The 22,589-nt window shown below is 31.2% G+C and overlaps 1 protein-coding gene across 1 annotated transcript in view; it reads right to left on the bottom strand.

Moving 5' to 3' along the window:
* LOC140438850 (nose resistant to fluoxetine protein 6-like) overlaps positions 1 to 22,589 on the bottom strand; it is a 151,377-nt gene that overhangs the window by 80,616 nt on the left and 48,172 nt on the right. Inside the window, exons 4-5 of the mRNA XM_072528493.1 lie at positions 17,495 to 17,559; positions 9,289 to 9,482 (exon numbers count right to left, since the gene is read on the bottom strand). Of these exons, the coding sequence (XP_072384594.1) occupies positions 9,289 to 9,482; positions 17,495 to 17,559 (259 nt within the window). The remainder of the gene's footprint in view (positions 1 to 9,288; positions 9,483 to 17,494; positions 17,560 to 22,589) is intronic.

Raw genomic sequence — 22,589 nt, 5'->3', positions numbered from 1 at the left:
TACGAAACATCGTTTCACCCGACTTACAAATATATTACAACACTACCTAGATAACGATATTACAGACAGTAAATTATCCTCCCTGTATAATTTTCAACTCTATACTACTGTGGAATATTGATGGACTATTCCATCGCCTACCTATTTTACAAATTATTCAATCAGAATACTCCCCAGAAATAATATGCCTCTTTCAAGAAACAAGAGGTTAGTTAGTTTCTTACAAGAAACTAACCTCTTTCCAGTATATACTCACCAAAACAATTCAACTGTTTTTGAAATGATAGAACGAACACCAATCGCGCTAGTGGAGGAGTGGCAATCTTGGTAAAAAATTCAATAGATCATTAAGCCTTTCCACGCATAACTGATCTCGAGGTCATTGCGGTAAAAATTTCAGAACCACATAGAAAATTCTACGTCTGTAATATTTACTTGCCTCCTAACATACAAGTTAGTTACAAAGACCTCCGCAAACTTCTTGATGAGATATCCACACCACGCCTAATTTTAGGTGACCTGAATAACCTTAATACAATTTGGGGCTCACAAAATACAAATTTAAGGGGCCAAATATTAAAGAACACTATTAGAGATTTTCATCTAAACATTGTAAATGATGACAATCCGACTAGATTTAATATATCGACAGGTGAATCATTAGTTCTAGATCTTCATTTATGTGATGCTAACTTAACCATAGGTTTAGACTGGGAAGTATTGCCTTTTACATATGGAAGTGACCACTTTCCCATAGTTATTACAAACCTCAACCATGTGCAGAAACATAAAGAATTTAGTCCAAAGTGGAAAATTAACAACGCAAATTTCGATTTATTTTCTCAATATATTGTTAGTCATAAATAATTAAATGATATTGACGATACCATTAAATCACTCAATGACATAATCTTAGAAGGTGCTATATTGTATATTGGTAAAACCAACCAAATACAGTGACGTACACCTGTACCGTGGTGGTCTAAAGAATGCGAAGAGGTCACAAAAATTAGTAAATCTGCTTTAAATAATAAACGAAGTACAAGACACCGGAAAACAGAATTAATTTAAAAAAATTAAAGGCAAAAGCGTAGCTTACTACAGCGCAAGCTAAAAGGAATTCATGGCAAAAGTTTGTATCGGAAATAAATAACACAACTAGCTGCAAGGAAGTCTGGCAAAAAATTAAAAAAATTTGTGGTACTCCGCAGAGGAATTTTATTAAACAATTGAAATTACAAAATAAAGATATTGCAAACTTTCTAGCAGGTTTTTATGAAAGCCTCTCAAACGACAAAAATCCACGTGCAGATTCTTCAAATTCATCATCTGATACCTATACTCTTCCTAATAATGAAAATCCTAACGTAGCAATTAATAGTCGTATTACATTTCAAGAACTTAATTTAACACTTTCAAGCCTTAAAGATTCTTGTCCTGGACCCGATGAACCATATTTCTAAAACATCTTCCTGACTCAGCCAAACATCATTTACTTGACTTATTTAATTTCATATGGAGGCAACCGCATTTTCCTTTAATATGGACTAATTCCTACGTCCTACCTCTTTTATAAGACAAGAAATCACGATATAGTGTGTCATGATACAGGTTAATCACAATTACATGTTTTAGGTGCAAACTTTTAGAAAAAATTGTTAACAGGAGATTAATGTGGACATTGGAACAAAATAGATTACTGATTAATGAACAAAATGGATTTAGGCAGAATCGATCAACGGCTGAAAATATTCTAAAACTCGAAAGCGATATTATGGAATCGTTTGCAACTAATAGAAAATGTACAGTGATATTTTTTGACTTAAACAATGCCTTTAATACTGCCAGGAAACACAGAGTTCTGAAAACGTTGTATGAGTGAAATATCCGGGGACACTGTTTATCGTTCATCAACATTTTCCAATTCGTGCTCGAAAACCCACTGCTTAACAAATGTAGTACCACTAGGGTCTGTTCTTAGCCCAACACTCTTTATAATAGGGATTAATGATATTTTAAAAAACATAGAAAAACCTTTAAAAGCACGAACTTATGCTGACGATTTAGTGGTATTTATAAATGGAAAACATATAGATGATATGACAAAATGTATAAAAAGTTTTATCAATAAACTGGAAACATCGTCTCTGAATGCTGGCTTTGAATTTTCTACTACAAAAACAAGAGTCATGGTTTTTGCAAAAACAGCAAAGGTAAGTACTGCGTCAAATCTTACGGTATACAGGTAACCAATAACAGTAGATCCTAATATTAAATTTTTGGGAATGCATTTAGACAACAAACTGACATGGCCAGAACATATAAAGCAATTACAATTAACTTGCCATAAGAGAATAAATATCTTAAAAACATTATCAAACAGGAAATAGTGTACAAATAAAATAAAGATGCATACCAAACTTCGCGTATACAGAGCAATTGTAGAACCAATTACTACATATGGTGCCGAATGTTGGACGATGACAAAGAATGAACGAGATAAAGTAGACGTTGTGGAAATGGATTATCTTAGAAGGTCATGTCGAGTATCGAGAATGGAAAGAATCAGGAATGAGGAAATACGAAACCGTGCAGGAATTAGAGATACTCTTTCAGATAGAATACAAGGAAGGCAATTACAATGGTATGGTCACGTGATGAGAATGGAGGAGGAGCGGTGGCCAAAGAAAGCCTTAATGTATGTTCCGCCAGAAAGAAGGAAAAGGGGAAGACCACCAAATTCCTGGAGAAGAGAAATTACAAAAATAATGCAATCTAGAGGCTTAGAAGAGGGAGATTGGAGAGATAGGAAAAGATGGAGGCTGAAATGCGGGAAGCGGCAATCGCCGTAGGACCCCCGTTATATGATGATGAAATAGTGTTCAGACCAAAATACAATATTATCATTATGCAAATCGGTATTCAGGTCTAAACTCGATTATGGATGCATCGCTTATTGTTCTACCAGAAAGTATATTTTAAAATCTCTAGACACAATTTATAATAATGGTCTAAAAATCGCACTACGAGCATTTAGAAGTACACCAATTGAGAGCATATACGCTGAACTTGGTGAGCCATCTCTTTACCATATGCGAATGCAGCTGACATTAACACATTCATCCTCGGTATACTGCAATCCAGAAAATTCAGTTTTTGTAACAAAAGTATTTGTCTGATTTACAGATCACCGTATCTAAATAAGTAAAGCAGTTTTAAGCACCTGATGCTTGTTGGCACCAATAAATAATAATTTTATTGTTTGACCAAGTACGATTTAAAGATTTCAAAAATCAGTAAAAAATGACCAAGTCACTTTTTTGACAAAAGAAAAGAACAATGGCTATTTTTATTTTATTTATAGGTTAAATTAAAAGATCAAATTATAAAACAAATAACAGTATAAATTAAACATGTATTAACCCTTAACTGATCCGGTACTGCAGCAGTACCGTAATTGGCCCGGCGTATTCTGTGAAACTACTGTTTTCAAGAAATCAAAACAACACTCAAAAATAATTTTTTTATTAAGAAAAAATATTACAAAGATACCCTGATATATTTATATAAAAGTGAACGTAATAGATTTGGGCCTTATTTGGGATAAGAAAAAAAAATTAAAAAAAAACTGACATTCATACAAATAGTTGTGAAAAAGTACATAGTTTTGTAAAATATTTAAAAAAAATATAAAAAACACTAAAAAAAAAATGTATTCCTAGGAGAAACGTTTAAACTGCACGTTAAACAAAAAACCAGGTAAAATAAAAATCGATCAAAAATGTTTGTTTCCAGCATCAGTCAAACTTTACCAATTTTATATGTAATTTTTACATAGTGGTTCTGTACATCCCAAACAAACAGGCTTTTCGCAATGCAAGCACAGGTATTTTGTCATCCTGCGATTTCTACTCGGACACAAACTGCAAATCTTGCGTTTTTCTAAAATAAGCATCCGTCTGATTGTCCTCTTGTTCTTCTTGAACTCCAAGTATCTGGCTAATTCTAAGACGTGATTGACGTGGAATGTTCATCTTTTCATGTGATCTTGCACTAACTGCGTAGCCAACTCCAAAGCAAAAACACTTTTTTCTTTTATTACTGGATTGTTTTTGTAACACTGATGTAGAATATATGAATTTGTTATAGAAATGCCCAATATGCGGAAAATAATTGTTAAGGGGCCATCTTGGGTCCGACGGCTTGAGGTGCTTTTGGAGCATTTCTCATCTAGGAAATCTACACCTCCCTTATTCTCATTATAATAAGAAATAATTTCTGGTTTTTCAGTAGAGGGATCACTATAACGTCTACTATGCATTGAAGATATAAGTACTGTAGCCTTTCCCACTTTTCCTACATGAGAAATTTCAATGTGCCCACATAAGTCAAGTTTTTCGTTCGTAAAATATCCACTAATTAAATAGAAGAGTACCAATTATCAGCTGTGATATTTCAGTTGCTACCAAAGAGCGGTTTAGCTAAGCGCAACAACGCAGCTTGTGTAGGCTTTAGGAATTTTTTGTACCCGTTACTGATACCAAATCCATCTGAGTCTTTTCCGCTATATACATAAGCATTATATAAATAACCATTACGTGCATCCGTAAGGCACTGTATTTTGAGACCGTATTTAGCCGGTTTGTTAGACATGTACATTTTAAACCGGCATTTACCTCGAAAACTTACAAGCATTTTATCAATTGTGGCAGATTGACCAAGTCCGTATACACTTTGACAATATTCTATAAAAGTATTGAATATAAATGAAATAGCTACAGTTGGATCATCTTTTTTGCGTTCCTCCCTGTCTTCAGGATTGTCGAATCGGATAGCAAGTATAAGAACATCAAATCTTTTTTTGCTTATGACTGCTTTGAAGATTTTATTTCCAATTCCATCTGTTGCAAATAGACGGTCTATATTTTCGTGACCGGAGTTGAAAATGGCAGTAGTGTAAACAAGGAGTCCCAAAAGTACTCTTAACTTAATAACATCCATTTTCCTAATATGATGGATAGAACTAGCAGAATATTTCTCACGCAGTGATCGTAATTTTGTATTTGTATTCTGCTCAATATATTGTAGAATGTTATCACTAAACAACATATTCCAAACAGACAAGGGTATCGCAGCCTCACCGAGCATTTTTGCCTTTGTTTTTAGAATTGGCAGTTTTATGACAATGCTGTGTTTACGTGTTCTAGATGAGGGGATAACTTTTGACGTACACCACCTGTGTCGATTTTTACTATAATCATAGGTTTTGTCACTATCACTTACTGCTAATTCATCACAATCTTCAGCCTCATCAGAATCAGAAAATTCCGAACATGTATCGTGTTCAGATTCAATGTTATGATTAATATCGTCTACAGCACTATCACTATTGCATTCGTCATTGTACCACTTTAAAAGAGTTTTCTCATAATCGTCATCGCCGAAACGCACTCGTCTTGATGGCCCGGCCATAATTTCTAAAAATGTACGACACACAAAAAAGTCACACCAACAGTCTGGCGTCGTCTGAGGAACTACTCTCGACCTAATTGTTGCGATATCTTTTTAGAAACTGAGAGAAACTTGTGGCAAATACACCCACTTGTCAAGCTCCAATAGTTTAAGGATTAGATAGAAGGACTTGCCTGTGGATAGTGCCAATTTCCAATAAAATATAATTAAAAATATGGAATCGTCTGTCAGACGACGCTAGACCAGTTAAGGGTTAAACAAACATATTTTGAGTATTTATAATTTATTATCAGACTAAAAGTGCATTTACTGAAAATTGATATTTTAGACTTGGTCAGTTTTAGCTTTAAGCCCACAATATATGCTTTATATATTTATATATATATATATATATATATATATATATATATATATATATATATATATATATATATCGATACCTTTTTGCCATAACATCGTAAGTCTCGTTTAGTAAATTTTACAGTACGGCAGTTTTTTCAATAAACGTGTTTAGAAATGTCCAATTGAAGTGAAAATTGGCATCCGGACGTATTATGATGAGTGTTTGAAGTAAAGTAATGATTTTTCTTCAAAATAATTTCAGTTTTTTTGTAATTGGACTTACGTTACTTTGGAAGCACCAAAAATAATTTTGCTACTCTAGTTTTATACAAGTCCACAACACTTACGATAATTTTGGTAAATTCAGAAATAATTTCACATTGTGATTGTTATCGTAAGCTCAGCACTTACGATAAAAAGTATGTTTAGACACAGCCCCTTAAAGTAACATAAATAATATATTAAAAAATATAAAAAATCGTTTATTTAAGGTAATTTATTTGTAAAAAGTAAAACGTACAATAGGCATTTAACTAAACAACAAATCGCTTTAGTCATAAACTTGCAAATAGTCATAATATCTAATGTTTTTGCATGTGCTATAATAAATGTGAATCATGAAAAATCTAATCTTGGGGCCTTTCATTGCTTTCGTCTTTCTCATCGGATTCTGCTAGCTTATCTGGCGTAGCTGACGTTTTCATTAGCATATATTAATTTTGAAACCTGAGAGGAATTATATTGCAACGGAATAAAATCTAAAACATTCTGCTTCTGCTCTTTCCCAGTCTTGCTATAGGGAACATGCTTACCTCTCTGATCTATTTTGGAAAATGAGGCTTACGTAGAGTTTTCTTTCGTATATCTTAAAGTTATTTGTGAAATATCCAAGGTTTTCAATAAAAATTTTTGGCACACCTCGTGTTCCACATCATTCCACCTAATGATATACTTGTATGAACATTGTCTTCTGCTTCTTCCAGCCTCTTGTTTTCGAAGTTTTATTTCAACATCTTTTATGCATGAAAGCAGCCAGTCTCGTTGGCTTTGTAGGCTTCCCAAGCCCCAATAAAATTCGAAAACATGTTCTCTCACTATCTCTGGAAATTTCGAAATACACTGTTTTGGGCATTTAATACTGCAAGGATACTCACTAACAGACTTTTTGGCACCGAACTTGTGATTACTTTTCCTTATTGCCTTATTGCACGGTTTTTTCTATTGTCAGGCGAGTTGCTGTCACCATTGCTAATATTTTCTTTAAAGGAATATTCTGAAGAGTGGCGACGAAAACGTTTAGCTGTATTACAGGTACGACTATTTTGATCATTTTCGCTACTGGAAAAGTCATAGTCAACGAGTTTCACAGGGGGTCCTGTTGAAACTACTGGCTGGTTCTGGTGAAGGTCATTATCAACTGAAGAACTTAGCACATTACATTTGGATTTTATTTCTGTTCCGTCGGTAGAGATATGGTAAATTATAGGTTCATTTAAACTAATTACGACCGCGTCTGAAGATTGTAAATCTTTCAAGTTCGAGATTTAACCAACTTGTGAAGGAATACTGATTCTAGAGCATGTGGCTGAGTATATAATGGTGTCTAAGGACTTCTGTGATACCAGTGGAATCTCTTCGAATTCGCTTGATACATACAAAGATGCTGAGTCTTTTACATTATACGAAACTGAAGATATTTCATATAATTCGCTGTCAAAGTTAGTCACCCACATATAGTGAGAGTGACTCCAACTCATGTGAAGACTCAGATCGAGTGGTAACCAAAGACGGTATGGCATTTGATTCTTCTGTTCCTTGAGAACTCAAAGCTAATCTTACTAGATGTCTTGATCTACTACTCATGGCGATAATCTGAAATAAAAGAATATTTTATCTTGTTTTTCGACTTTAAAATATTACTTATAAAAGTTATATTATTTTAAATTATAAGTCAAATGTGGCCTCCAGTCTTCTTGTCCTTTTTTTTGGCCAGGTGTGATTAACGGTGTGGCCGTCCGATAGCTCGAACGGTACGGAATTTATCTTGTATTATTCAATCTTACGCAATATTACGCGTGAGATGAAACATCCTATATTCACCAAAAATGTGTCAACCGAGGTAAGATGCCTTGTACAAAAAATATGGAACTTGTAGTACCTTATGATACTCACTACAAAATAATACAAAAAGATAGGATTACGATTCACTTGAGACGAAATAAATCTAGAACAACCATTACCTATCACACCAATACAATTACTAAGAAACCTCTATAATTTAAAAAAAACTGTTATGTTGAGAAAATTTTGATTTTGAACTGTATTTTTTACTAAACTAACATAAATAATTACCGAAAAAATTATTTTGTGGTACTTACATTCTGAATCGGCGGCTAAACACAGTGCACTAACAGATCGTAACGCACTTCGCTGCATCGTAAGTAGCAATTTTTGTACCACGTGACTTGCACCTTACGATGTTTTAGTGACCATGCGATGTTTTCACAACTACAAAATAGATTTGTTCACATTTTTATGTTACTTACGTTACAGCAAATTCGGTTTTTTCTCCAAGACTATGCTATTACACCTTACGATAATTTTGCTGGGAGGTGCCTGGCGGATTGATAGATATGATGCTTCAATAAAACTGTTTTCCATAAATTTGTTACTTACGATGTTATGGCAAAAAGGTATCGATATATATATATATATATATATATATATATATATATATATATATATATATATATATATAAATATATATATATATAAATATATATATATATATATATATATATATATATATATATATATATATATATATATATATTTTCATGACATAAAACAAACAAATTGCAAACAGATAAGCTTTTTATAGAGTGAAAACTATTTATGATTAGAATAAATACCACTTTATGTTTTAAAATCTGCGAATGATAATTTGATCTGAAATTGTTTTCTTATATTTGTTGCCTATGTTTAATTTTGTATTGTATATTTATGTTTAATCATAGTATGTATACCTGTGATTCAATTTTAATGAAAATTAAAAAATTTAAAAATTGTTTGACGTTTTGCCAAACTAATATATTAACAACAAGTAATGCACAAAAATGTGAACATATTTCTACAACAATTATAGTTTTAATATATATATATATATATATATATATATATATATATATATATATATATAATATATATATATATATATATATATATATAATATATATATATATATATATATATATATATATATATATATATGTATATATATATATATATATATATATATATATATATATATATATATATCAGATGGTGAAACCATAGCTCTATATGTTTGACACTAACATGGATAAACTCGTTTTATTATTTTTAAAAAGGAAGCTACATTTTTTGTACCTTTACAGTGTTATTGTTTGGCAACAAGTTTAGATTTGTAGTTATGAGTTATGTGTATATACTCACATGTATGAAATCAACCGAGTTCGCTGTCGGAAACACCATGCTGTGCACATATCTGTGGCCAGCGACTATGTAGCAAATGCTGATGTATCTCAGGCCGTGTAAACAATTCAATTCTCCAGTCCTACTTTCCGTCGAAAACAAACGCTTTCCATTTGAATACGCTGAAAGAACGGAGACTAACTGGCTCGATTTACCTAAAATAATATTTGCCGTATGAATATGCACGACTATGCCAACGTTGAGCTGATTGTTTTTAGGGAGAATCAACAGACCGATTCTTGTCGTAGTTTTAGGTTATAAGTGATGTGCTTTTAGAATGTAATGGATTTTGTCGTGGACAAATATGAATTGGATGATAAAAGGGGCCAACAAGGGTGTGAAGATACAACATAAAATGTCATCAAAATGAGAGGAAAGGTTAAATATTTGATAAGAACATTTAAGCTTACAGATAATGTTTTTCAGAAACCTTTTTTAAAAGCCAAGCAAATATTGTCCGTAAAAAAACTTGTTTGCTATTATTAAACAACATGAACAAAATATCTAAAGATTATTTATCACTCAAAAATAATTTTATAGCACATGAGAAGTTACAATTGTAAGAATAATTAATATAAAGGTAAACAATTTATTAAACTTTTAGAAAATAAAAAAAAAATGAATAATGAGTTTGCCACTCCAAAGAGTCTACCCTGTGTCAGGTAAGAGCTGTGGTTATTTTGGATCTTTTCAATGTTAAGTAGACAAGGGAGAAGAAAACATCTATACTGAGTGGAGTTTATTCTAATTTCTAAAATTCAGTTCGTTATTAAATCTAGAAGTATCACACTTAAATTGGTTTACTCTACACTCGTTCGAAGAATTAGAATACTCCACATTTATAAAATAATTATGCAACTACTCCGTATTAAAGAATACGAAATACACAATTTTGGTTCAGTTAAATATTAAATATTATGTGATATTATTTTATATTTATTAATTTTTCTAATATATATATATATATATATATATATATATATATATATATATATATATATATATATATATATATATTGAGAAAAGGAGTACGACCGTCAATCCAAAATAAACCAAGGTACACTCGAAGAGTGGTGGGTTTTTTGGTCAAAGTGGAGAAATAAAAGACAAGGAAGGTGGCTACTTCATCTATTTATTGAAGACGTTTCGCTTTCTGCTCAGAAAGCATCATCAGTTCATCCAAAAAGAACAATATGAAACCAAACATCCATAGAGAAGTTACAATAAAAGTGTGTTACCTTACAAAGACATGTAGCAGACAATGATGTTAAAAATATGAAAAAGCTTACGAAACTGGACATTCAGAGTTAACGGTGTATAAAACAATTACTTAAAAATATTCTGATTGAGAATTCCCATCCATCCTCCCTTATTAAAAAATACCTTTTCGTTCAAAGCTATGGTTCTTCTTTAAATGACATACCCAATGGTGACCAACTTTAATAATATCGAATAATTCAATTAACAACACTGTTCTGCCTAATACTGTACTTGGGAATCCAACTACCCATTACTCATCTTTACCTTATTTTCCTCAAGTTACTGAGAATTTCGTTAAACTGTACAAACATAACAATGTACCGGTTAAAATTGCTATTAAGAATGCTAAGGCTGTCATGAATTTGTTTTCTAAAACTAAAACACCTCTGTCCCAATTTATCTAAGCATACTTGTGCTCTTGCCCAACATGCTATTAACACTAAGCAAGAAGTAAACTTTAATGAAGTTAAAATTCTTGGCACTGAACGCAATCTCGTTAAAAGACAGTTTTTAGAAATGTGTTCAATATTAAAACATCCAAATACCCTTAATAAGAGAACCGACATTAGTAATTTAAGCCAAATTTATCATGCATTAATTTTGCAGAATTAGGCTTGATATGTTGTTTACTTAAATTTTGTCCCACAATGGGGTTTTTTTTTATCACATTTTCATATAATAAATTTAAATAAAAATAAAATAAAGTATTCCTTCCTTAACTAAGATTTATCATCTTATATTTTATTAATTATTTGTCAATATCACTTTTACATAATTAAGTAATTGTTCTTTTTGATGAACTTGTTTGATAAAATCTTAAACTGAAATTGATTCATAGAATCTTTTTCATTACGGTCCCAAATCTTTTGAACCTTTGGACTGTGGAAGTTGTATTAATCTTAACCTGTTGGCTGGCTAACCAGTGACGTCATAATAATATTATAATATATGGTATTTTGGATTGACTTCGCATGCTTTGTTCTTTGTTGACAGATCAATCACTGTAGGGCAAATTGTGATCTTAACCACCTTTTCCTTTCATTGTTTGGTTTTTTAACGACAAGCTGTCAACCAAATTTATCACATTCTTTGAATATACCGCCCTATTATATAGAGGTTGGTAGTTTGCCTTGCTGTTTGTGTCATTTTGACCTCAAGGCCATTTCTATTCACGTTGTGTGCGTGGGTGTTAAACCTGTTAATTCATTTACCGGCGAGATTCAGTAAGCTTAAGACTGGTAACTTCATTTTATTTTTATTACTATATTAATCTTAAATAACTTATAATGTTACCTAAAGTCAAAATTAAAATCTAATTTATTAAATAAATTGTTGGAAGTGCTTTCTCATGATCTTTCTAGTTCTTTACACTTTAAAATAAACCTTAATGTTTTTTACTTAAGTTTTTATAATAACTTTTTTATATACATGTATGTTTATCACATGTTCTTTTGCTGTGCTAATTTTGTTAAATTGCAAACTATACCAAGTTTCAATTAATTGTTTTATACAACGTTAACTCTGAATGTCCAGTTTCGTAAGCTTTTTCATATTTTTAACATCATTGACTGCTACATGTCTTTGTAAGGTAACACACTTTTATTGTAACTTCTCTATGGATGTTTGGTTTCATATTGTTCTTTTTAGATGAACTGATGATGCTTTCTGAGCAGAAAGCGAAACGTCTTCAATAAATAGATGAAGTAGCCACCTTCTTTGTCTTTTATTTCTCCACTTTGACCGAAAAACCCACCACTCTTCTGTACCTTAGTTTATTATATATATATATATATATATATATATATATATATATATATATATATATATATATATATATATATATATATATATATACAACCTTTTTTTTTCTATACATTACTTACATACAGTAATTTCTTTCATTACACCACATTCGATATTTGGATTTTGAAAATATGCTGAAACAGGCCGATTTTTATTGCAAGGGACTCTTTTAAAGATGTAGACGTATTTTATTTTTTATTTTCCATTCTTCAACAAAATAATTAAGAAAAAGTCTAGAGAAGACATAAGGAGGTACATAATAACACTGTTAGATAAAATCATCCTAATACTTTTCTTGAAGAAGGGAGACAAATCGGAAAATTACAGAGAAAATAATTTATTAAACACAACACTAAAATTAACAACCGAAGTAATAACAAATAAACTGAATAAAATTATATTACTAGCACAAGAACAACAAGGTTTTAGGTCGGGAAGATCAAGCACCGACACTATATTTATAATGAGGCAAGTGCAAGAGAAATCATTAGAATAGAACATATCGGCATATCTATGTTTCGTAGACATTAAGAAGGCATTTGAGCAGGTCAAATCAAAAGACGTTATCTACTTACTGTACGCAAGAGAGATAACTCTAAAAAAATTAAGATCTAAAAAAAGATACAAAATAGAAGAAAAAGAACTTAAAATAATCTGCTATGCAGACTACGCAATACTACTCTCTCAAAGTGAAGACGATATACAACGTATGCTGCACTAATTTAATATAACCGCTAGAAAATTTTACATGTTAATTTTCCCAAAAAAGACGAAATGCATGGTTACACCAGCAAATTTACTAAGATGTAAATTGAAGCTGAAGTGGTGACTTGGAAGGAGGCTTGTTTGGTAAGTACTGCTTTATGTAGTGCCTAGCTTTGGTAGGATAAATCTGTTTATAGAGCTACACACATTGTTCCAAAGGAATTCCGATCAAAAATACTTTATTGAGGTGGCCAGTTATTGGTATAATTTATAAACTGTGTCCTTTTTTGGATTGTTACGATTTAGGGCATTCTCGTTAATATTGAAATGTAAAAATCATCTGATTCTGTTGTACCTGTTGACTGCCATAGGATTTTTTATTTTCTCAAAACCAATTTTTTCTGACCAATATGCCCGTGTATTGGGTAAATAAACAAGGGACATATAATATATGTTATTACAATAAACTGCTTTATATCAATTTATGTAATATTTGGGGGTTTATTAGGATTCTACTGTATGGTACATAAATTTGACTCCTCCATAATTTTGTCGAAACGGCTAGCTGTGAACAATAAATTAAAATTTTTATAGTGACTTTATAGTTCTTGGATATAATTTGGAAGACTCTGATTTTCTCTAATTTCCACTGGCTGTTGTTCAATTTTTTTTCTAGTATTTTTAAACATCTAGTATTTTTAATAACAAATTTATTGCAAAATATACCTTTGCCCTTGGAGTAAACCAGAGTTTGTGGAGGATCCTCCTCCATAGAGATACCTATATTAGTATCTAGAGCATTCTTATTCATTTCATTTACTGGTTCAGAATCCTCATTATTTGGTTTATATATGTACCAACTTGTTCGTCAAGGTAAGAAACCTGGGTCGACAATATTATAATTATCACCATCAAACCCATCTTCGTTATCCCAAAGCCTATCTATTCTATCGCCAAGTTTCTTATCAGTCAGCGGCCTGTTATCTTTCCAAACCATGTTATTTTATCTAAAGCAAAAACTTTACTAGTTATGCATGACGTTGTTTGTAAACAACAATAACAAAAGGTATCATTATGAGAAACATATGCATAGTACTGTATACCGTAAGAAATCATGCTTTTTACTTACCTTATTTATAACACGTAAAATATATTTACCCAAATTATTTTGGTAAAACTAAAAAAAAATCTGAAGTACGTGTCATTATCTCATCGTGTACACTACTTAACTAAAAAGACACAATACTGATAACCAACGCCGTCTATGATTGTTTAATCTACTTGCGCAGGTTAATAGTGATTTGTTAGTGAATACCGTTATGCATAGCAAACTGGATAGGTATCAGCCTCGGGAGCAGACGGGATTTAGAAAAGGGTATAGTACCACACATCATATAATAATTAAGACAAAAACTAATTGAAAAATTAAACTAATATCAATATAATACTCTGAATAGCTATGGTAGATTACGAGAAGACATTTGACCCCATAGAAATTTGGGCCATCCTTTACGCCTTAAGCAATAGAGTTGATGACCGATATAAAAAAATCATTAAGTGTATATATGATAATCAAACGTCGAAAAGTGAAAACAGAAGAAAAAAATAAAACTTCAGAGAGGGGTCAGAAAAGGAGATTCTATTTCACCCAAGCTATTTACTTTAGGTCTAGAAAATATAATCCGAATTTATAATCGACAAATAAAGAAATGACGGTAGACGGCAAAAACTTGTATCACTTGATACTTGCCTATGATGTTGTGCTTACAGCAACATATAATATGGAATATTGCAAAAAATGCTATTATACCTAAATAAAAAACCAACAAAAATAGAGGACTACAAATAAATTTAGCAAAAATTAAATATCTAACAAATGAATCTCTAGAAATAACTAAGGATATAATTCTGGACAATAATAATATAGAAAATGCCGAGTCGTTTATGTACTTAGGACAAAAAATCGAATAAATAAAGCTTAACTTAAATGCTGATTTATATAGTAGATGTTACTTAGCATGGACAGAATTCGGTAGATTATTAAAATAATAATATTTTGGTAATTTAAATTAAGGTATTTAAATTAAGCTTACCAAATACTTTAAAGTCAAAACCTTTCTATCAGTACTTGTTGCCGCTACTGGCATATGGAAGTGCAACATGGGCATTTAACAAAAATGTTACTTAGAGAGCTACGAAATGAAGAATTCTTAATATTAAGCTCAGTGATCGCAAGTCCAAAGAATAAATAAAAAGAAAAACAAGAGTTACAGATGTAATCCAAAAGATTGCCATGTTAAAATTGAACTGGGAAGGACACATAAGAAAAATGAAACACAACCGTTGAACGAAGCGAATTATTAAATGGAGACAAACACCAAACAAGAGAAGAAAAAGCATACCTAAAACCAGATGTACTGAAAATATCAAGCGATTGTCTGGTCACGAATAGATACAAAAGACGACTAACAGAAATGAATGAACACGCCTAATGAAGGTTTACGTCAGAGGATGGATGGAACAGCTGTTGATGATAATGATAATCTTTCCAGTACCAAAAGTTCTTAAATTTGTGTCTGAATATTGTGGCAAAAGTGCAGTATCATATAAGTTGATAATATCTAAATTATAATTGAGATTGCACTGATTGTAACTGAAATTATACAGTGAACGGCTAAATTATGGAATATTATCATTATTTCGAGAGCCGTCGAGTTTTGAGGGAAATCCCGAAATAGGTGAATTTTTGTTATAAAATACCCATGTTATAACGTACATGTAGTAGGGATGATGTCACCGTTGTACGTGTAGTGACGTAATCGTTAATTTTTTTAAATAGAAATCGGTATAATGCGACATCAGCGACTACAGTCTGTACTATGTTAAAGACGAAATCTTGAAAAATAACAGACATGGCCATTGGTATCATAAAAAAAAGAGTTATCTCTTCTTTATTCGTAGCTGTTATCTTGTAATCAATGAGTATTTTGTTTTTTAACTGGTCAGATTTGATTATTAGTTTAATGCTTTCTGATAAAAATATTTTTGTTTTATTTTTGCATTGCATAAATATATAACATTGAGGGTTTTTCGACACTCAAATAATTGTGCATGCGCGAAACATGGAGACTCTAAAGTAATTCTGCAAACTTCCAACGGTGGGCTTTGTGATTTGTTTATTGTCATCGCAGAAGCCAGAATCACGGAAAATTTTAAACGTTTAAAATCATATGGTACGTTCGTTGGAATTATCGGTATACGCGGGTATTCGGTATACGCGGTCAAGACATCCTCTTCTTTGTATTTTTTCTTCACGGTCGTTGCCTCAATGATATTATTATTATATTTATTGGCTTTTTTACAGTCAGTCTCGTTTCATTGCACAGTCGAGGTTTATTGATGTTACGCATCATAATAACAACTACTGATAATGCTATTAATTGAAAATTATTAGGTAGGGGCCCAGACAATTCCAATAATTTCAAAAACTCTGTAGTATAGTTGACTCCGTGATCCTGATTTGAATGTAACGGTGTCAATTGATTTAAATGAAAACAACTTTCCTGTAAGAAAACTTAGAGTGGTATATTTAACCTAATATACATATTAAATTTTATAAAAACTCTGTGACATCAATATAGCTATTAACAAATAGGGGTTGGTGATAGAAGAGTCAACATTAAAGGATGTATATATTTTTGAATGCCACATTTGAAAAACATAAAAATTGACAATTTTGTTTAAAGAATAAAAAAAAATGAAAAAAAGAGAGGTTAATCTTTGTATATGGGTATATTTTATAAAAACCCTAAAAGGGCTACTGATTGTCAATCAGTTACCAGCTGAAGTCCGTTTGAAGAGGTTTACTCTCCGGACACTGGAACTCACTTAAAGCATGGGTTTATGTTACCTGAAGTAAAATTTAATTAAAATATTAAACATCAAATAATATTATCAACAATATGTACTATCTTTGGTAACACAATATATTTTAAAGGGTTTTTACTCAAATATTTTGTTGGCTCAGGCATGGTAACCTATATTTTAACCTGATGATGGAACTGTTGTTCCGAAAACGTTCGTGTTTTTAATGTAGCCCTTTTAGGGTTTTTATAAAATATACCCATATACAAAGATTAACCTCTTTTTGTGATACGTGGTATACAGCCAGCTGCAGGTATTATTTTCCTTGTGGATTTTATTTTAATAAAAAAAATATTTGGAGTAAACCACTCTTACCCCTTAGGGGTATAAAAAAGAGATTACAACCTATCCTTAGGCCTACCGAATTCACATAAAATTTCATAATAATCGTTCTATGACACGAGAATTTTATTTATTATATAGATATATGTAAATTAATTAAAAAAATATTGCTCTTAATAAATAATATCATTACCTTGATTTATGTAATCAACTATACTTGCTCCAACAACAACTGCTACTATTGATCCAAGAAAGCCTCTAAAATAAACAGTGGGTAAATAAATTACTAGGACAATAAATTTAAATAATATTGCATTATATTATGTTCTATACAGATCTAAAACCGATTGGAAGCTTTTGAAACGTAGACGTATATACACCTGTTAAATATTTCTTGGACTAAACGTCAAAATAATGAGCAAATATGTAACCTAATTCAGAAATGACGTGAACTAATATTTACCACCCAGAAGGAAAAACTAAAATATTTTGGTGATGATTGAGAGAAAGAGGAAGAATCTCATGGGTAAGGAACCTCCGTGAATGGTTAAGCTGCACCTTCATTGAGCAATTTAAATCGGCAGCATCAAAGATAAAGCTGCAATCATTGCTAACCTTTGGCGGGCGATGACACCAAAAGAAGGAGAAGATATACCTACAGAAAAAATATCATTATACGCCTTTAAATTAAACTGCCCAAATGGAAAGCGCGGTTTACGCTAGATTGGTGTTACTGAGTAATATTATCTGTTGTGATGACAAAGAATCTGAACTACTTACAATATTGCCATTTATTAATTTTACAGTGATAGCATACTAATTTAAACGAACTAAGATTTTCTTGGTTTATTTTCTTCTTATTATTATTTTTGGATCTCCTTTAACCACCAGGGGTATTGAAAGTTCTTATCTTATTTTAAAATTATTTATCTCTATTATTACATCTCTTTAAATGTTTTCGATCTTAGACAATTCTTACAACTTGTGATATGCTATTTCTCTTTTTGTTCATAATTTTTGATGACATTTCTCGATACTGCTTTTCTTCTTTTATCATATTTTTGAGATTATCTTTTTCTGCTTTGTTATGCTTAGTTTAATAAAAAAAAATAGTTTTTTTTATTTACTCTAAACAAAATGACAGTAATTTTTAGTTAAGATGTCGAGATATAGTCACGAAACAGATCAAGAGTCACCAGTTTGTTCGATTTAATAAGTAGAAGCAGACGGTGAAATTGTTGAATTATTAAATTAGAAAATGATGTTATTATAAAAAAAATAGCAATTATTTTAAAAGTAAACAGTAGATTCGAAAATTAATTCTAATAATCAAAAAATCTAAAGAACAAAAAAAAATTCAATATTGAAAGTGGATAAGTCACAGGGATTTTGGGGTCTTCTTGGAGACTATATTGTATTAACTAAAAAATGTTAAAAATAAACAGCCCCTATAAATTTGTATATACTGTCCATTAAAGATGAATCCAAAACCTAATAGAAGCTGCCAAAACTTTGGTATATTTTTTTGGAACGTGTGATCGGTGATACAGCAGCTAACTTAAATAACTAATAAAATTATTATCCACATTTCTATTATTTTTAAAGAAAGATATAAAATATTTTTGAGCCTTTGACAACCGTATTTTAGTTTCTTATTTAATTATAATTTATTTTCATATTCAGTAAAAAAAATATTGTTTAAGAATCAGTCGTAATGTTTCGTACACTGTCAGTACAGTTAAAAAAATATTTATTTGCCCTAGATAAGGCTTGTATTACTACATGGGCCAATTGCGGGGTGGATTGAGTAGCTCTGACGTTTCCATAGCCAGTTCCCAGCGCGGATAAAATGTGGAGGGTGATTGGCAAGGTTAGCAACCTACCAGTCGTCAAAACGAATACTGCTTAAAGAAACAATGTACAGCCTCGGAACTGAATTCATACTATAAAGACGCTGAAAGTCCTGAATGAGAAACAAACAGAACTTTGAGCTCTACAGGAAATAAAATAACACGGGGATAATCAAAATTGACTCCTACAGTGGAGTCGCAAAAGAAGACAGGACCAAAGAATGTGAAGCCTAACTAATATACCAAAGATACCAAAATCACATCAAAGAGAGTTTAGACATATCCAAAAGGATTGTAACAGCAAAGTTAGGAATAAAAAAGGAAGACCTAAAAATTATCGTAGTATACAGCCCAGAAAATAACAAACCTTAAACAATAAGGGAAAAGTTTTATAACGAATTACAACAAGTAGTAGATCAAGTCAGAGGAAAAATGATAATAACTCAGTAGATGTAGGTAGCGACCATAACCTAGTATTATGTAAAATAAGAATCATCATGAAATAGTTCACACCTAAGAAAGCGGCGCCAACACAAACAAAAATTAAATTCGAAGGACTAAAAATAAGAAATTCGCGTTATACTTATGCAGAAAAATAATATTAAAGAAGATCACTGGGAGTACATTATTAGAAAACAATAACATCAGGGAAAGCTGGGAAAAACTCAAAAATAGCATAACTAACGCAGCAACAGAACCACTTTAAGATAGGAAAGTAACGAACACTAACATATCACAAGAAAATCCAATAATTAATAGAGGAAGTAAAGACAAAATGTGAAAAAAAGAAGAAAGTGTTTTTACAATACGCAACACAACCAACACATTAGGCTTATAGCCACTACAAACTACTCAAAAATATGTTAGTTAGACAAATTAGAACGGAACACAATAGAGAATGACCAGATGACAAAAAAGGGATAAACAACATAATAAAAACAAATAAACATTCAGAAGGAAACATGGGCAGACTAGATTACTTTCGATTCTTATTTGATAAAGTTAACTATAACCAAATAAAGTTTACGATTATAAAGAACAAACACCGGAGGTAATGACAAACGAAGAAATAAATATTGAGGAGAAAGAGGTAACGGAATCGTTCAGGAAATTAAAAAATAGAAAATGACCAGAAGAGGACAGAGTACTGAATGAACTTGTAAAGTACAGAGGATCAGATCTGACCAAACAGCTATTAAAACTAATCCAAAAAATAATAGAGCAAAATAGAATTCCTCAAGAATGGAGATCAATCATCCTAATACCTCTCTTTAAAAAGGAAGACAAATCGACCTTGGAAAATTACAGAAGAATTACTTTATTAAACACAACACTGCTTTAAATTTACTAACAAAGTAATACCAAATAAATTAAATGAAATTATAACACTAGCAGAAAAACAACAAGGTGTTAGGTCATGACGATGCATCAACGTGTGTTGATGCACTGTTGCAACGTGTGTTGAATGAATATGTTTCGTGGATTTTAAGAAGGCATTTGATCTGGTAAAATTAGAGGACGTTACCAACTTATTGTACGCAAGAAAGATACCTCTAGGACAAATCAAAACGATCGAAAATATCTACCAAAAAAACACAATAAAATTAAAAGTTGAAGAAGAACTAAATGACCCTATAAAATCTGGCAATGGGATCAGACAGTGAGATTCCCTGAGTCCTCTATTGTGCAACCTGATTATGGAGGAAATAATAAACAAAGAAAGAACTAAAAAAGGATACAAAATGGGAAAAAAACAACTTTAAATAATCTGCTATGTAGACAAAGCAATAGTAGTATCTCAGAGTGAAGATGATTAACAACGAATGCTGCACCAATTTAATATAACCAACTGAAAATTGTACATGTTAATTTTCCCAAAAAAAAAATATGGCAACAACAGCAAATTTACTAAGATGTAAATTGGAGGTGGAAGGTCAGATAATGATAAAACGATAATGATAAAACGAAGTAACGGCAATATACGGTTTTACAAAACACTTTACTTTACTTTCACTAAGAACACAGAAACCCATAATATTGGTATCATCATCTCATCACGCAGCCACAGGATATAGATACTAAAAAACCACATATAATAGTGGATTATAATTTAACAAAGGGTGGTGTCGATTAAGTGGACAAAAAATGTGGCAAATTGACAAGCAGTCGTCGAACTCGCCCTTGGCCTATGGCTATATTTTTCAGAATGTTTGATATAAGTACAGTAAATGCTTATATTTCTTATAAGTCTTTTAAAAATATTATACTTATTTAGAAAGGCCCAATTTTATTGAAAAACTGGCATTTCAACTTATCCAACCTCAGCTAAACAGAAGACTAGAAAGTTCCTCTTTACCTAGAAAGCTAAAGTTAAGTATATGCGAGATACTGGGTATAGATGAACCTCACGGGCGTCCAGAAGTAAGAGTGGAAAAATTAGAAGAAGAAAGGTCTGTGCTTACTTATAACAGCTTATATATGCTTTCATTGTCAAAAACCAATTTGCTTGGAATGTGCGAAAAAGATTGGTTTGGAGTGCGCTACACTCTACCAACTTTAGTGACTGTCTGTTTTTTTGTGTTAAAATTTTTACACAAAAAATCAATCCATTCTTGTTATAATGTTTTTTATTTTATTAGATACAGATAAATAATATTAATTACTGTGTTTTTTAGATAACTAATGATTTCAGTAAATCATCGCAATATTTTTGTTTCATTAAAATATTTAACAAAAAAAAATATCCACTAAAATGTTAAACCCGTCTGTCCGGCGATTAGTTGGTGTTTATGCTATTGATTTAAGATGTTAGTACTTAAGAGTAATGGTGTTAAAAACCATAAAAATTTAAGACCTTATAAAGAGAATCAGACCAAAAAATAACATTCCAAGTATTAACAGAGCACCTCTACAGCTATTTCAAAATGACCTCTGTTCTCTAAAACGGGATAAACAAATATAATTGTTTAAAAACTTTGTGACCGATTGTGCCCATATTTTGCAACTGTAGTAACTACATAAAATAGAAACTTACATTACGCAATATAATGTATATGTTTTTATTGTTTATTTTAATAATTATAAACAATTGAAAAACATGCTTAGTTTCTGGTTTAATTTGCAATAACTTTTTTTGTTTAGAAACATTTTTTTAATTTAGAAAATTTTATCTAAATAGCAAGTACCTCCAAGTAGGAATGGCGGTTTTTGACAAAACACCGGTTTTCGGTTATACCGGTTTAACCTGGCGGTTATAACCGGCCAAAAAAAACCGGTTTTCCAAAAACCGGATTTCGGTTTTGTTATTAAAATAGGTTACAAAGTTACATTTACAATGCACTTTAGTTTGCGATACTACATTCGACTCGATATCAATATAATCAAAATTAGTACTATCGAAAGAACATCCATATAAATATAAATAAAACACAATTTTTA

Source organism: Diabrotica undecimpunctata, chromosome 4 (assembly GCF_040954645.1).
Source record: "Diabrotica undecimpunctata isolate CICGRU chromosome 4, icDiaUnde3, whole genome shotgun sequence".
In the NCBI taxonomy this organism is placed as follows: Eukaryota; Metazoa; Arthropoda; class Insecta; order Coleoptera; family Chrysomelidae; genus Diabrotica; species Diabrotica undecimpunctata.
Note: the sequence above shows the minus strand (reverse complement) of the source record. Positions and strands in the feature narration are given on the sequence as shown.